This window comes from Abramis brama (assembly GCF_963993115.1).
Source record: "Abramis brama genome assembly, chromosome: 5".
Lineage (NCBI taxonomy): Eukaryota > Metazoa > Chordata > Actinopteri > Cypriniformes > Leuciscidae > Abramis > Abramis brama.
The window spans coordinates 13,687,220-13,705,396 of NC_139967.1; the positions used below are offsets into that span (position 1 = coordinate 13,687,220).

At 36.9% G+C, this 18,177-nt stretch overlaps 1 protein-coding gene across 2 annotated transcripts; it reads right to left on the reverse strand.

Moving 5' to 3' along the window:
- Window positions 1-1,424: 1,424 nt before the first annotated feature.
- aifm1 (apoptosis inducing factor mitochondrion associated 1) lies at window positions 1,425-17,840 on the reverse strand. Of its 2 annotated transcripts, XM_084115620.1 has the most exons (20): window positions 17,622-17,840; window positions 16,130-16,254; window positions 15,414-15,513; window positions 15,141-15,167; window positions 10,838-10,894; window positions 10,407-10,745; window positions 10,234-10,299; window positions 9,457-9,611; window positions 8,606-8,736; window positions 8,362-8,452; window positions 8,088-8,172; window positions 7,923-7,999; window positions 6,939-7,047; window positions 5,595-5,702; window positions 5,378-5,466; window positions 5,106-5,246; window positions 4,763-4,905; window positions 4,011-4,135; window positions 3,588-3,778; window positions 1,425-1,992 (listed from the first exon to the last, which is right to left on the reverse strand). In XM_084115620.1, the coding sequence occupies exons 1-20, from the start codon at window positions 17,707-17,709 to the stop codon at window positions 1,921-1,923; spliced, it is 2,319 nt and encodes a 772-aa protein (XP_083971746.1). In that variant the 5' UTR covers window positions 17,710-17,840; the 3' UTR covers window positions 1,425-1,920. The 2 variants fall into 2 exon arrangements, with proteins under 2 accessions (XP_083971746.1, XP_083971747.1); XM_084115621.1 differs by lacking the exons at window positions 10,234-10,299; window positions 10,407-10,745; window positions 10,838-10,894.
- Between the last annotated feature and the right edge of the window lie 337 nt (window positions 17,841-18,177).

Below are 18,177 nucleotides of genomic sequence, written 5' to 3' on the forward strand. Positions count from 1 at the left end.
TTATCCAAGACCCTCCAAATACACACACACCACTGACTTCTAATCATTAACACGTCTGAAGTTATTAACCAATGAATCGTAAAATTTGAAACACCACATAAACACACGTTCACCTCACTTTTTCAGTCTCCACAGGGGTTAAAGGTACTCAGGCATTCTCAACTGAGAATTCCTGGCTGACTCCAGATTAACTGGCGTGGAAGCAGAAACTCGTGTGTGTGTGTGTTCGGGTCAGCGACATCCACCCTGTTCATATGCTTTAGAGAATATCGTAGTCCTAAGGAACTTTATCTAACATCTGATCTTGTTTTTGTGGAGGCTGGAGCTCAGATTTACTACAGAACTCGGTCATTGCAAACCACCAAAAATACAAATTACTTGCAAAATTCACACACACAATGTTAAATGCGCTCCACGCGGATCGGATCGGATCGGATCGGAAAGGAAAGGAAAGGAAAGGAAAGATAGTAGCTATTTTACCTAAGTTGTGAATGTGATGCAACATAAAGACCGTGTAGGCTACAGCGAAATAATTAGGAGTCATAATTCAGATCAATTCAGTTCGAGTTTTGTTTTCATCTGATAGTGTCAGTGCAGTCAGATCTATAATATTACTGAATAACCAACAATAGCTTTCCGTTATGCTTTCCGCAACGCGATGTTGTCCAATTAACAAATAAATGATTTGTAAAGCATTAGTAGAGAGAGAATTTCACATTTAAACAATTTAGTTGAAATACACCGAAAATAATCTGAACCTGAAATCGCAACCCAATCGTAGTATAGGTAAATCCTATTCAGTATACTGAAAAGCTAAATCTTGAAACTCTTTTAAAATTCCAGGGCACATTTGATCCTCTGTTTTGAAAAAATATATATATATATATATATTATTTTGCAAAAAATAAGTAGATATAATACTGAATTAATGTAAATCTGTAATCTGTACCTAGCAGCCAATGCAGTGCAGATTAAAGTTTGAGTGCTATATCAAAACAACATCCAAATAGCATTTGGACACATCAAAACATTACATTAAAACATCAAAATTTTATAATTCTCAAACTGTATTTTTTCACTCTGCAGAAAGACAGAATAAGCAATTTTCTATTACTCAGACCTGTATATCAGAGCGCTGGTGCATAAGAAAATAGGTCAAGGCTATGTTAGGGAACATGTTTGCAGGCAATCACAGGTTTAATGAGCCAAAACATATTGCATCTTCTCCACGCATCTCAAAACCCTCAGGGTCACACCCATATCGGAGACACAGGCATTCAAATGCACGACTTTCTTGCACTTGCAGATGGTTGGTAAATTCCTGGAAAGACTTCTGGAAAGGCCAAACAATCACTGTCCAGTGTGTCTACAAATGTTAACAAAAACCAAGTTAGGAAGAATTCAAATGAAACATGAGGCATAAATAAAAATAATTTACTTTTATTTAGTTTCATTTGTACCAGCTGCTTTGATCGTGCAGACAGAAAACACTGTGCTACCAGGTGTCAGAGGAATGTCTTTCATCTGGTATTGTTTGATTCAAAATGCAATTTTATTGCAATATTCAACGAAAGTAGCTATCCCGTCAGGCTTTGGAGGAGGTGTTCAGAAGGGATGCATTCAAGAAGTGAGATGAAAATTTACTGACCACAACAGGGAAAAAAACAGCACTTTTCAATACAAACAACAGGTATAGATTTCCCTCAGTAGAAAATTAATACAGTTTGAACCAATCCATGAGCAGATTGAAATCACAGCCCCAGAGGCAGCATTGCATGTCCGGATCTCAGAGTGTTCAAGGTCAAAATGACAGATGAAAGGCTGTTGTAAGCCTGTATGTGTTTGTTCTGTGTGTGTATGTCTTCTCCCAAGTTCACTCCACAGAAATATGGACAGACAACAGAGAAAACGAAAAATTATTCAGTCCTCATGGATGTTGAAAAGCTTGGCCACCTCATTCAGATCTGTATGTTCCTCTCCATCTTTGATTATCTACAAATAAAGACAAAACAACAAATTAACAATCTTTATCAGATAAACTATGAAGGTATGATGCCATAAAGAATCGCATGCGCAGGGTAAGATTTGTGAAAGTGTACATAAGTTTGTAAGCGCAAGTTAAATTTGCATGCGCAAGAGAAGATTTGTAAAGGTGTAAATCGCCTTTCAATACTAAAATGAGTTATAATAATATTTTTACCCTTTAACATGTATTTTAAGGGCATCTTTAAATTATGCACCATTTATCACCTGCAATGCCATCGTGTAACCACTAGATTGCTGTATAGCCCTATATATAAACATTTCAAGATGCTGTGTGTTCTCTGGTTGCTGGGTTTTTATTAAGACATAACTAGTTACTTTTTGTCAAAGTTGAGTTTATGTTGATTTAGTATCAGTTTTTAATTACAGTCAAATCTGGACACAGAGAAAGCATTTTGTTATTCATACTAGAATAGTATACATACATATAATAGCTTGATCAGTCACACAAAAGTAATCAGAATCAATATTGACAGTGCGACCAATATTTCAAAATATATAATTGAGTATTAAATGCCATGAACAGAGACATGATGTGAAAAACACTGCATCAGAATAGTATTATTACATAAAGAATGGGTATTAAATGATTTGATTGTAAAGTTTAACATAAGTTCGGTGGTGTAACAGATTATATTATATATAAAATTTCAATCCAATAAAGTTAACACCAGCTCGAAATTCAGTGTGAATGTCAGTCAGCCTTAGTCAGCCTATTGGTGCAAAGCTTATTAAGCAATCATGATTTCTGTATTTATTTAACATGTATGCGTGCATTAAAAGTACTATTTCAGCAATGAGAACGTTTCTGAGCCAAATGAAGATAAAGATGTGTTCTGGTGACTGGTGTGTTTATTGAACCAATCAGATAAGAGTAAATTGAGAGTCAGCGAGAAGCTCATTTGATTGGCTACATGAAGGTGGACCCGCCCTCCTCTTCGCGCTTGCAAAACTCAATGAGTGAGAGAATCATGCCAAAACTGTAAGCGCAGGTTAAAAAAAGACGCAACTGTACAAATCGGGTTATTTCAGGAACTTTTTTGCCCCATGGACACAACAAGTCATTCAGACATTTGCAACAGTTTATTTTTTTACACAAAGTTTGGTTTCATGTGATCAATCTGTTTTGCAGTTCCTGACTTTGTTGTTTTCGCTTGCAAATTACTGTTCACAGGCCTGCAATGCCTTTGGCCGCATTTGTGCACAAAAAAACGTGCCAAAAGTATAGGCACGGAAAAATGGAAGTCAGAGGAATACAGATCCTATTTATTTTGCGTTAGCATGAAGCTGCAGCTTCACAATACATGAATTACACTTACGAATAACAGTAAAATGCTGCAAATATTTTTTTTCTTACACCTGAAAGGCGATTTACACTTTTACAAATCTTCTCTTGCACATGCAAATTTAATTTCTGCTTGCGAACGTATGTACACTTTCACAAATCTTACCCTGCGCATGCGATTCTTTATGGCATCATATTACCTTCATAAGAAACACTGAAATGAAGATGAATGGAGAAAGGGAATGATATCTTTGCTCACCTTCCTTGCGATGGGCATTCTGTTGAAGACGTTCCACAGAACGATACCGACCACCACTTTGTCCCTCAGGTAAAATATCACTCCCTTCCCATAATCCTCCTTCTGCTGGATAGGAGGTGGAGGGGCCGCTGTTCCTGCCTTAAACGCCCCGGCAACCTCCTCCGTCTCACTCTCGGAACGGATTCCGGTGCCTGTAAACAGAGAAAAATTTGGGGTTTTTTTGTGCATTTTTGTTTGCACTCTGCTATTGAATGCAAATGATGATGATTGATATTTTATTAATCCCATTCAAGAAATTCAAGGCATCCAGTACCACAAAAGGTCACAATATACCACAAAAGGATACAATATCAAAAAAAGCAATAGCTAACTCTTGCTGAAAATGGTGTTTATGTGGTGTTTCAATAGCAAATGTTTGTGTACCTGATTGTTCGGTTGCAGCTTTTGGTGTGTCCTTGGCCGTGGCTTTAGCAAACACTCCCACGGTGGGCAGACTGCTGTCCACTATACCGATGGCTTCATATCCAACATCTGGTCCTAGATCACTCCTGAAGACAGGACAAACTGTGAGTGCTGCATTATGCTTCAGGGTTCCCACTCTTTCATGAACACCAGATTCAAGGACTTTCAAGGACTTTTTAAAATCACCTTTTATTTTATATCAAGCACAATAAAGACAATAAAGGTGGGTTTGGTAAATATTAAATATTGGTTTCCCCAGTTACCTCTGTAATTGACAACACTTTATTAAGCATTATTCATTGGAATTTTGATTAGCCAATTTTTATGTAGCTCAGTACTGAGCTAAGCAACATTTAATTTGCACTTCTCTGATATTGAGCTAGTTAAACAGCTCTACGCCTCTCATGTGTTCATCATGCAGGGCTGCCTGTGCTTAATCACGATCCATGTGCTCACGCTGCTTTTTTTCCAGGTTTTTCCTACTTTCCCCCTAATTCGGCAGTGATGTTTCGTTCTGGCTTTGGCAGTGCATAAAGACCGATTTTTATAATAAGCATATTTAGTTTGTTTAATTCAAGCACTTTCACTTTCTTATGTTTCGGATACTTTCTAGTCCTTGAAACCATGTGTCTGAAATGTAAGTACTTTCAAGAAACCCTGATACTATTAAAAACACATATTAAAAGGTGAGTTTGTTGAAGATGTGTGGTTACCAGAACATAGACTGATGCCAATAGGGTTTGTTGGCTCCAGTCATGTTCTCTCCAGCCAGTCTGCCGCTGACCACCGCGTGATCATGGTGCTCCACACGCCGGCGGCCCAGCCTGATGTCATAAAAACATGCAGCATCCCCTGCCTAGAACACAAACAAAGAGGAACCTTGATTATCATGTCAAAATTGAAATTCAGAACTAGTACAGTTCCTATGAAAACCGAGCCATTCATCTCCTTCGTTATTTAGGACATTCGTGTCTAAATACCGACACTTTAGTAGTATAAGATCCTCCTCTCTGCCCTTTCAAAAGTTTTGCCAGAAAAAACCTCAGCCCTACGTACCACCCAGATGTTGGAGCGAGCCTGGAGCTCAGCGTTAACACGGTACCCTCCGAAATCAGAGTCCACCTCCAGCCCGCCTGATTTGGCAAGTTCCACACTGGGCTCCAAACCAACTGCTGCCACAATGTGGTCCGTCTTCACCTAAAACAACAACACAAGCCTCATTGTTTTTATTTAGCGTAATACAAATACTGTATAACCATAAAACACTGTAAACTAGCAAACAGATGATCAGGCCATGTTATGATTGGCTGACAGAAAAGCAGACTCACCACTCGTCCATCCTTCAGTTTGATCTCCAATTGGTCATTTTTGTAGCACACATTTTTCACTAGAGCATCCGGGATAACGTTCACACCCTCTATGAGTGGTCAAAAGGTTAGCTGTGGTCAACTTTTGGCTTTCAAACTTTTCAAAATGCCTATATTTTGAATTTGGACATTTGAAGTTAAAGGAAGCAATTCCAGCATCCTTTATTCATTTTCTTACCTTTCCGGACTTTCTCAGTGGTCCAGTTACTCAAGTATTCAGGCAGTACTTTTCCCATGTTACCCTTCTCTGGGAACATCTGGATCACCTCTAAACCAGGGTCCGCAGCTAAAAAGAGGGAGATCAAAAACAAGGAGAGGAAAATTCAGTAGTTTTTTTCAAGAAAAAAAAAGAAAAAAAAAAGACATCCATATGAAAGCCAACCCCAACCCTTATAACAAGATAACACAATTGCAAATGATATGACCAAACTTGTAATTAATAATGTGTTCTATAATTTAATCTATTATATGACACATTCTAATATAATATAATATAATATAATATAGTATAATATAATCTGACTACTTTTGATTACTTAGATTACTTTTGAACTGATTTATCATATTGATTTGAATAGGAAAGTCTTGTACCATATTTATATACAATCCAAAGAGAAAGAAAATATATTCCATTTTTAATTTTTATCAACATGATGATATACATTAAACATCACATTACATCAGGGTTTCCTGAACTGAGGTTTGTGAAGGAACTGCATGGGGTTTATAAGCTGATAAAGCAAATAATTAATAAAATCATAATTTTACAATAAAACAAATCAATTTAAAACACTAACACAAAGATGAAACAAAAAGTGTGACCATTAACAACATAATAAAACTGCGGACATGCAAATGTGTTGTTAAATTAATGCCTTAACTATTAACTTAAATTTAATTCAAAGAGGTTCTTCTGAAAAAAAATTCCATCCCTCCATTACATGTAAATACAAAATGGCAATTGTGCATTTAATCTGTTTGAAAGACAAAAGCCTTCTAAAGACATAAAGTAGTAATACAATGTTAAATGACTCACTGAGTGATAATTCAAATAATAATTAAAATGTGTTAGTCAGGAGTTGATTAGATATGCAGTGTTGAGAAAATTCTCCAGTGGTCATATGCTATGTGGCCTCTCCATTTTGCATGTAATTATAGACTATAGACTAGAGGCTGTTCTGTGTGTGCAAATCCACAACACCCCAACACACACCCCTCCCCCTTCCTAAAACAAATTACTGTATATAACTTTTCAAAATTTTAAATGCGGTATGCTTTTTAGAAAGAAAAGCGTAAAAGATTAATTGAGTATAATCAATCAGTTATGAACAATATACTGCTATTGTGTGAATAATATGTGATCATGTAATCAATAAAAAAAAGTAACTAATCTGATTATGAGCATTTCAGAACATAATATAATGCAATTACATCATTTTTGGAATCTTTTTTTTTTACAATCAACAATTTTGGCTTGATTTTTTTTTCCCCATCTAAATGACAGCTGAGGGTTTGGACTCACATCTGCGACCCATGGCACATGCAAGCTCGCTGCCGAGGAAACCTCCGCCGATGATGGTAATGGACTTCACCTCTCTGCTGATCTTCTCTAGAGATCTAAAATCTTCAATCTACCAAAAAGACCAAAAGATTTCCATTAGTTTTCCAGTTATTACATATTTTTAGGATTTACAGTATAAAGATAAAAAATTACTTCATAATAACTTCGTTTAATATAGAAATTTCCATTCATTATTTTCCCACAATTTTAATTTCCTTGCTATTTCCTGGTTTTCCAGGACTGTAGGAACAATATATAGAATGTGAGCAACATAGAAGGAAAATGTATATCAAGAAAAAATTGTAAAATTGTACACAAGGCTTAATGTAAATTAGTCCTCTGATTAACAAGAAAAAAAATATACTCTTGCAATTTATAGTGGTGTGCAAAATGCTACAGCGACATTATTAACATAAGGGTGCCCTCCAGCGGTGTTCTGCACATTCACATTTATGAATTTGGCTTCTCATGAGATGATGAGCATATGCACTTAGTAAAAGAGCTCATCTAAAGAAGCATGTTATTTTGGTTCTAACTGTATGACACTGTAGATTTAGGTATAATCTGATCCTGAATCAAGTGCATTTCAGTCAATTGACAAATATTAAAGTCAAAATGAAACAGCATTCACAACCCATTTAGTGTGCATTGTTTGAGTGAAATAGGATAGTTATTCAGCAAGGAAAGAAATGGGACAAGACATGATTTTTCCATCATCTGAAAAGAAAATCTTTCAGTATCTGAGTGATTTATTGCATGTTGATAAAGAAAACCTTTTTTCCTTTAGAATAACATGTACCAATGAACTGTGCACAATAAGACCAGGAACATGTATTCAGAACATAAATGGGATCAATATTGATTTCATGTTGACAGACATTACTTGGGGATTTGACTTGAACACTACTGCTCCACTCTGCCCAAAATATGTGAAGCAAGACATACTTTCCTAAAGAGGGTTGTCCTCTTCGTCACCTCCTGTCCTGCCCTTTCAATCACTTGCAGGTTCCTAGGCACCCCACCTAATACACATACACGTATTCATTTACAGGACAGTCAGCAATAGATTTCACACCCCTGCGTATGTGTTCATGTGCATATGCGTTTTACCTGTGGCAATCAAGCACTTTTCATAGGAGATCTCTGCACCATCACTCAGTTTGACTTTATTTTCTCTGACATCCATGTGTACCACCTATATCATAGGTACAAACACACACACACACAGGGTTATGATGAGGACAACTCATTCACACACATTTAGCAATCCATAAAACATTTTCTCCTCTTCTGCAACTTCAGCATTTTTCAGACTTGTTCAAGTGGACATAATTAAGAGTGCAAGTCCACAGCAACATTAGATGCTGGTGTCAGAGTTTCTCACCTTACGGCCCGTGAGCACAGCCACACCCCCATTCTCAACTTTAGCAAGATCCGCGGGACTGATGTAGAACGAGGGAGGCTGGAAGTAAATACTACAACAAAAAGAAATAAATTAACATCACGATATATGCAAACAGACTGAACAAAAAAATTCAGAAATATGATGCAATTATGACCCTTCGACAAATAAGTCAGCGTATCAGTGTTAGGTCTGGTTTTAGTGGTCTGGAACACTTGTCACACACCTCCTCTCTTTGCCGTTCCATTGTTTGAAGCGCAGTGTTTCAGTGACCTTGGGGTCATCAGAGAACCAGAGTTCCTTAGAGAGAGGGGGTCTCATGTAGGGATGTTCAGACTCCTCTGTTACAATCAACACCTGTATAACAAACACACACACTTTAATACATAGATATGTTTTGCAGATGCGATTTAGAATGGGTTCATCTGTGGTTCATAATTATTATTTTAAATTGGAAGAAAAATAAAAGATTCCACAAAATGTATTTTTAGGGCTCTTAGAATTTATGTAAACTTGTGCACCGAAGATATTAATTAAATACATTTAATGAAACTTGATGTTTATATTATTCACCAAATTTGATTATATTACTCTTTCTGCTTTCCAAATACTGGTCATATTAACTGATTCATTGTGATTATTCTACTGCCATCACTAGTTTCGAACGGTGAAAAAAAAGAAGAAAAAAAACGTAAGAGTTTTTATTTTTATTTTTTTAAATTAATCTCTGACACGCTTATCAACTTAAAAAGCATAAAAAGTAAATATTTTCCAGATATTTTAACAGATTTCTTTAGTACAATGACAATATAAAAGCATTTTATTCAATTTTAAAAACGATGGTTTAATTTTGTTGTCTTTACAATATCACATGTCCTGTATTATTTTCTATATTACTGCTATTAATACAGGAAATATGTCTTTATATTTAAGAAAGGAAGCCTCACACAAGGTCCCTCATCCTCATATTTGGGGGTTCTTGGCAAACCCGTTTAAGTGATTTTACTGATGAACTATTTATGATTACAATACTTGAGCGTTAATGCTGCCAAACTACTACTAAACGGACAGACTCACCCTGGCACCAGGGTCGCGTGCCCGAATGGACCGAGCTGCAGCGAATGAAGCTGTGCCTCCACCAATCAGCAGATAGGGAGCGTGTTCAGGGACATCTAAGTGAGCAGCAGTGGGTTCAAGGGGCACAGCAGCAGAAGCTGGCTCAGGATCTGCAGCTGGTTAAAGAAAGACAAATTTAGTACAAACACACATACACAAACAAGCGTTTATGAATAACTAGACATGTATTGTGAATTAGCCATGTGAGTGCACTTAACATTATCTGTACAAGAATACGTGAGTGATCTCAGGAACACAGCGCTAGATGAGGGGAGAGATTAGCACTTTTATAGTAATATTAGTGCAAACGATACATCGAATAATCTGGAAACACGGCTGCAAATTGGTCATAAGTGTGTGACCTTGTACAATTAGCATTAGCCATTAGCATTAAATCAGTCACACTTTGACACAACAAACGTTCAAAGCATGAAATGGCTGAGTGGGGGAAGAAAGATAAGGCCTTGAAAAGAAGTGAGGACAATGTGGTTTATATAGACAAGAAAAACAAATGATCTTCATTGATAAAGGAAATAACCAACCAAAGGCAGACCAAGACACAATCTAGTCAAACAACTCAAAAAAGATCATATGTAGCCATAAAAATAAAAAGGTGTAGTAATAGAAAGTTTTGAATAGGTGTCCATATGTGTCAATGAAGTAATTATCAGTATAATTTATCGGTAACATGTTTATATTGCAGAACTGATTCCCATCCAGTCAAAACTGGACTCTTACCACTCTCAGAAACAGATGAAGCCTCTGGAACATGCTCAGCGATGATTACAGGTGTGGGCTCGGTTTCTTAATCACGATGTTAGAGGAGAGGAAAGATGTTAACCTCAATATCCAAATAAAAGTATTTTCCTCCTTAAAAATCCTGGATTTCCATGCAGATGTGTCAATCTTACCACTCTCAACTACAGGAGCTAAGGGCTCTTCACCCTGTAGAACTGCTGGAGCTTCTTCAACAGGTTCCGTTACAGGGACTTCAATGACTGATTCCACCACAGAGGCTTCAACAGGTTCCGTTACTGGAGCTTCTATGATGGGTTCCGGAATAGAAGCTTCTACAATGGGTTCCGGAATAGAAGCTTCTACAATGGGTTCGGTTACAGGTTCTTCCACAACAGGTTCAGTTATGGGAGCTTCTGCAACAGGTTCAGCTTCAGGGGACTCCACAATAGCTTCTGTTACCGGAGGTTCTTCAACAGAAGGTTCTGTTGAAGTTGGTTCTTCAGAAACAGGCTCTAATGCCACAGACGAGCAAAACACAAGATTGTTTGACTGAGACAGAAGATGCACCAAAACAATCGTCCACTCCATCTTCCTCAGCTCTTACCACTTATAACTGGCTCTGGAGATGGTTCTGGGATGGATTCGAGAGGTGCTGCAACATCTAAAGCAGGATTATGAGCAGATAACTGACTTTAAAAAAATACCTAGCATTTTTCATTGCACTGAATCCTAACACTTTCAAGCTTTGATAGGTTGTACGAGTACGGTTCTTCTGGTGAAAAAGGAAAAATGAAGGATCCAGGATCAGGAATGAATTTGTCAGAAAAGGGTAAAAACATAAGGAAAAGGACAATAGTTATGGGTGAATGTGAAGGTGTCAGAGTCTTCATCCACTTCCTTCCTTAGTTGGAAAATTTTCTGTGTGACATTCCATGAAAGGATGTTTTATGGAGGACTACCATGTTACCATGAAGTGCATCAATTCTCAGAAATCTTCTCTCAGACTTCATTACCGTTACATTAAACCAAGATTCTTATTTCAAAAAAACTCTAAGCTCCTCTTTGCCATTTTTCTTTTAACACTCGTAGCTGATAGTTGATTCTGAGGCTGGGTCAATGTGTCGATGCCAATCAAGAAGTCCAACAGAAACTTATGAGGAACATGCACATTAACAGATTTTTTTTTTCAAAACAAGTTCCAGAAGATGAGAGTTTCTCCAAAACTTCAGCTTCATTGTGACAGCAGAGGTCAGGACAGACAATCCAGACAAATGGGTATAGTCAAGCCATCTAAAAATCTTTCCAAATATTTTAACAGGAATAAAGTAGTTAAAGCAAGACAAAACAGCTCTCTTCAAAACATCCAAAAGTTAGTAGGACGAACAGAAAAAGGAAGACAAAAATAGTGGTGTTCTTGTGGTGGAAATGTTTTGTTGGTGACAGACAATGTGTGAAGCAAAATACACAACTGACAAGTGAAAGACATGATGAAGAGGAGCCTCAGGCATATCCATCAAGGATGAAAGAACTTCATAGAACATCACCTCAATCCAACCAATCTTGGCCCAACGGCAGAAAGAAAACGGATTCATTCATACAATTTAAACCTCTCAATTTGAAAAAGCACAGTAGATGAAATTTAGAATAAAAACATGGATAGTCAATTGGTTGGGTGAGGAACGTCAATGGAGTTACCCACAAGGCAGTCACACAAAAACAAATGCTCAGAGTCAAACACTTGATATAGAGGAGACAGTTCACCATGTATGAGCAGAGGTGGAAGGTCACAGTGACAATTCTAAAGATAGCTAACAGTTTACATTTACCATTCCTGGCAGATGCTTATTTAGAGTTATTTAAAGTTTATTTAAGGTTATTTAGAGGCAAGTGTATATATGATGCAGAAATATTAGGAGAGTTAAAGATGACATTTACACAAATAAAAAGACAGTTAATAGGAACATTAAACAGACAGTAACATGCAGTATGCAGTGCCCAAAGCAGCATGCGTAACTGAAAGTGACAATTCATGTACATTTTACCAGTCTTATGTTCACCAAGGCTGCATTTATTTGCTATTGAATTTATATGAAATGCAGTATCAACACAGTAATATTGTGAAATATTACTACAATTTTAAATACGTTTAAAACATTTTTTAATGTAATTTATTCCTGTGATGCAAAGCTGAATTTTCAGCATCATTATTCCAGACTTCAGTGTCACATGATCCTTCAGAAATCATTCTATTATGATGATTTGCAGCTCAAGAAGACACTTATTATTATTATTATCAATGTTGAAACAGTTGTGCTGCCTAATATTTTTGTGGAAATTCTTCAGAAATTCTTTACTGTCAATTAAAAATTTCTTAAAAACAAATTTTACTTGAACGGTAGTGTATACATTGTACACACAACTTATCACAGAAACCCTGGATTTGTTAATACTAAGAGTGCATTTGTTGATCCTAGCATTTTATGAATAAAGAACATGTTAAAGTCTACTCTTGATGTCTATATAATGTGCATAAAACTGTCATTTGTGACTGCATTCGTTTTTTTTAATGCATTGAATTTAAGGGGATATGTCATAAAAATCTGACTTTTTCCGTGTTTAAGTGCTATAATCGGGTCCCCGGTGCATCTACCAACCCAGAAAACGTGAAAAGTGACAACCTAGTAACTTTGTTTTGGTAACACTTTTTTCTGCAAGCATGAAAAAAATGAGCGATCAGATTTTGCTCCCCTTCTGACGTAGGAAGGGGATCTTATTATAATATCACTACCCCTTAATCTGCACGTTTCCACCCACGTTTTTGGTTTTCGCAAGCGACAACAGTGTAACCAGTTCTAACGCAATGACAAAAGTTCGAGCAAAGCATGCAAACTATTCTGTCGTTGGCTACACAGACGAGCACAGAACACTGTTTGACCAAAAAAAAGTCACAGCTTTCTTATAAAGACCTCAGAGAACTGTCAACTTGTGTAAAAGTTAAACATGACGGTACAGAGTCGATGAGATGAATCAATGTAACTCCACAACAACTAAATCTTAAAATCGCAACCTCTTCCTGAGTCTCCCCTTAAGGCTGCACTCAGCTACTGGTCATTTCTGAGATTTTGGATGGCTGAGATTCGCGTGTTTTATTATTGCCGGAGTATCCGAAGCTTGTGTAAAGGATCGGCCATCTTCTGAATGGGACGGGGAGCAGCAGCTCATTTGCATTTAAAGGTACACACAAAAACGGGGGAAAATTTGACAAGCTGTATTAAATGATCTGAGGGGTATTTTGAGCTGAAATTTCACCGACAAATTTTGGGGACACCATAGATTTATATTACATCTTGTGAAAAGGGGCATAATAGGTCACCTTGAAGGGTGCCTATAATGCAAAATTCATTTTTATAAGGTGTTTGAACTACAGTGTGTAAACAACCAGCCTATAACTATAAAAATCCAACCAATACTTTTTTATAATCCCCATAAATAATTAATCTCTCCAAACGAGTGGTTTCAGATTTCCCCCTACTCTTACATAAGAGTAGGGAAGCTCCGCCCATGACTGGTGACGATCTGCCCTATTAGCATAGATCCCACCCTAAATGTGAGCTACAGTGACAGCAGTCGCCATTCCCATTTACTCGCTGTAGCAACTGGGGATATACGTCTGTGCCAAAAAACATTACGTTCTGTTGTTGGATGTACCAACGTACATAATCTCCATAGCCTCCCGGCATCTGAGTCACTGAGGACACTGTGGTTGAAGTTGTTACTCGAGGATGGAACAGAACCAACTATTCATGATCTAGCCTTCGGATCGATACTTGTCACGGCAGTAATGAAAGGGAGAGCGCCCTCTTCTTGAAAGGGGGCCGGAAGCACCAGCTCATTTGCATTTAAAGGGACACACAAAAACAGCACGTTTTTGCTCACCCCCAAAACGTGGCAATTTTAACATGCTATAAAAAAATTATCCATGGGGTATTTTGAGCTAAAACTTCACATACACACTCCGAGGACATCAGAGACTTATTTTACATCTCTTAAAAAGGGGCATAATAGGTCCTCTTTAATGCAATGGAATGGATATTTTTTTCAGCCCTTAAAAAAGAAAAATTGCTTTGTCGGGTAATTAAATGCTAAATTAAAATGGTTCTTATCATGAGAAATTAAGTTTTCCTTGATTTTCCTTTAAAAATGATTTGATACTAGCTAAAACTCATTCTGAACCACTACAGTAGCCAAAAGCTAATAGTAGTAAAATTGGAAAAACTAAATTAGGAGTGATTTTACCTAAACAAACCTTGACTAAAATTCTAAGTAGAAGTGCGGAAAAAATAATAAAACAATAAAATTATTGATATGCCCTCTTTCAGATTATATTATTTTTACTAAATCAACTGATTTTACTCTGATAAAACCGAGATAGTTAAGCAATGTTATGTTATGCTATGCACATACCAAAATGAAGACACTAAACATGCAATCAGAGGCTGACTTGATCATTGTATATAATATAATATAATATACCATTTAATATGTTCAGGTTGTTAATCCCTTTTTCAGACGAAATAGAGTTAAGAATTCCCAAGTCACATTTCCTAATGGAAGTGTAGTGTCATCATGCATGAACAGGACATTGTGTGCATGTTAATACCCATGTGAGCCACAGTAACATAGACAAATACAATCCAGAGCCATGATACCTCAGAGCACAACAGTATTGGTTATCTCACTGTTGCATCTTTGTTTTCCAATCAAAATTAGAATCTTTAAAACTTTCAAATAAGAAAGTCATCTAATAACTGACATATTTAAGATAAGGCTTCAGTAATGGACTGCAGTGCTCTGTGTGCAAGGCTGTGAATGTGCACATATAGCAGTGTATAGAAATAACTTCTCACCTTCTTTTGATTCTGCCACAACTTCAGCTGAAACACAAAAGACAACATACCACTGAATTAAACTTCTCTGATACTAATATTATTTTTTCACATCTGTGCTGCAGACAACAGTAAATTAAAGGCAAAAAACATTTTTTATATGTTAAGAAATAGGCCTAAGTTAAGCCATCAAGAATTCTTTAAGATGAAAATATACTAATTGAAACAACTGATAACTGCTAATTAAATGAGACCAGTGATTCATGTCTACATGTGATTAGTGTAATCACTTACCTACAGCCTCAGCTGCTTGTGGCTCTTGATTAGACCTACTGGCAATTTCTATCATACGCTCCTTATATCTTTCCTTGTCCCCTGATAGAGTGCGGTATGTCTTCAAACACACAAACAAATAAACAACACTCATTTTGAACTCTGCAAATATGAGAATCAACATCATATATAAAAACATTTGGAAAGCAAAAGCTGTGAGGACAAAAAAAATGTGAGAACGTTTATGATTGAAATTATAACATTATTTACTACACTGAAGAAAACTGATGCAACCTTTCATCCATAGTCTGAAATGGAGGTGCTGAGAAACTGCTATACAAGCAACCATAATCAAGCTTATTAACCTGTTTCACCAAGTGCACTTCGCATCAGTATCTTGTGTGATAAAGTCTGCTACATGTAAATGATTACCAGTAATATTCATAGCACACCTCTAACATCAGATCTTTTTGAAAGCAACTGAGAATGCAGTTTAACTGGCAGCGCATAGCAAAGCAACGCTATTTATATCTTGTATATCAATATATCTTGAGCATCCTTTAGAAAAAAATTAACAAACTACGTTTTATTACAATATTACAAACTAACCACAACCCACACAAGAACAGTACTGATTTGAATAACAGTAAGAGTCGAAGCAACTATGCTAGAAATAAATATTCATTGTATTGTCAATATGGGGCTGATGAAGAATCCAATAATAAAGGGGTACTTACATAAACTCCCGCCCCCAGAAATGTTGCTCCAACCAGGACGTAATACAGAGTGTTTTCCCCTCCTGTTGGCCCTGATGACATCTGGGCTTTTTGAACCATATCCAGCCTTCTACCATGTCTCAGCACTGAAAAGTCAATCATAAAAACAAAAATTCTTAATTCTTTATAAAAGAAGTCTGCTCAAACTCATTGTACTGATGTCACACTTAAATCAAATATAGTCTACATACGGTATATGGTTATCCATTTCTTCATGAACTCCAGAATAAAAATATCTTTACATAAACTTAAAACCAATATTTAATGTTCATGTATTTATTTAGTTGATAAGCATCCGTGTAATATGCAGGATAGTAATATACAGTCAGCCTATCTTAAAGGGATAGTTCATCCAAAAATAGAAAATTCTTTCAATTACTCACCCTAATGTCGCTCCAATTTCAAACCCGTATGACTTTCGTTCATCTTCGGAACATAAATGAAGATCTTTTTGATGAAATCTGAGAGCTTTCTGTCTCAGCAAACAAACACTTTGACGCTTCAAAAAGTTCATACAGAGATCATAAAACTGACCCATACGAATTGAGTGGTTTAGTCAAAAAAATTCTGAAGAGACACAATCACTTTATATGATGAACAGATTGAATTTAAGCTTTTATTCACATAAGCATTCATCAACTGACACAGTTGTGGTAAAGGGAAGCTCAAGCATGTTCGCTTGACCTGCGAGAACCGGTAAGGTTCATTCTCGTGTTACGCAGCACGTTTGAACTTCAGCAAGAACCAATAAAGTTTGTTTTCGTGTTTCCGTTTATGCTCGCTGATCAATGTTTATATGTGAATAAAAACCTAAATTAAATCTTTTCATAATCTAAAGCGACTGAGTCTTCAGAAAATTTACTAAACCGCTCAATTCATTTGAATTAGTTTTACGATCTCTTTACGAACTTTTTGAAGCGTCAAAGTGCCAGTTGCGTAGCTGTCAATGGAGGCATAGAAAGCCCTCAGATTTCATCAAGATCTTCATAACCACAATACAGTATTACTGCTGCGGTACAATTCACTTAATTGAATGACAGCAGCATGGAGTTGTCAGAGCCAAAAATGTATGAGAGGCAGACTTTGACGTTCAACGACCTTGGGCCAAAAATTACAGCAACACTTGCACTCCTGCATTAACCCATAAAGTCTTTTCATAAAATAATAATTTTTACAGAATGGCCGCATAGAGTTTTGCTGAAATTGTGTTTGAACATATGCGCTGTGTGACCTCAGATAGCACTAAATTAAACTTTTAGTTGTGTTTATCTATTCAATCCAACTATATGTGCTTTATTGGTTTGACTATCCACACGGTGAAATAAACGCTTATCCTACCGGTGCCTGGACTTGTGTTTCCATAGAAATTGTGCAAGCCGTTGTTCTGCTAGACTGAAATGAGGTTCACAGGTGATTTGCTTCAGACAGACTTCTGCCGTTTATCTCAACTTGCCTGATTTCCGCGCATTCTGCAGACACAAAGAGGATGAGGCCCGGGCCAGCGGAGCCAGCTTATTCCACACTGTATTGCACTTAAACATCGCGGCTCTGCTGTGCTTTTCAATAAGACAGCCTTGGGAGGTTCACATCCACGTTCACCGTGCAACTTTTGCACAAGGCCGGAGACCTTCTCAGGTCACACAGCTCCTGCAGGCGCTTCCGGTTTCCGCTCACGTCCCGCCCCCTCCCTGCACTGATTGGCTGTAGTACTGACGGATTATTAAGTAATTGGTCAGTGTTTCTGTCTGGTAAAATCTTAGCGTCACTCCAGAGCTCTCACTGGCTCAGCGTTACCCAATAGACGATTGGCTAACGTTATTTGTAAGGTACGCCCCGGTACGCCTTAACGACGCCATAGGTCGTGTGATTTTTTTATTTTAACTTTCTATTATTTATCTGGCGTTTCAGACATTTATAAATTGTAAATGATTTTGAATCATTTAAAGGACAATTGTCAAAAAAATAACATAAAAAAAATCACGTAGCCTATACAGCCTGAAATTATAATA

Coding starts and splice junctions, on each gene's coding strand:
- aifm1 (XM_084115620.1), bottom strand. CDS start 17,709: ATGTTTAAGTGCAATACAGTGTGGAATAAGCTGGCTCCGCTGGCCCGG. Junction 5,467..5,594: donor CACTGAGAAAGTCCGGAAAG/GTAAGAAAATGA, acceptor GACCACTCATAG/AGGGTGTGAACGTTATCCCG. Junction 1,993..3,587: donor GAATGCCCATCGCAAGGAAG/GTGAGCAAAGAT, acceptor CTTTATTTGTAG/ATAATCAAAGATGGAGAGGA.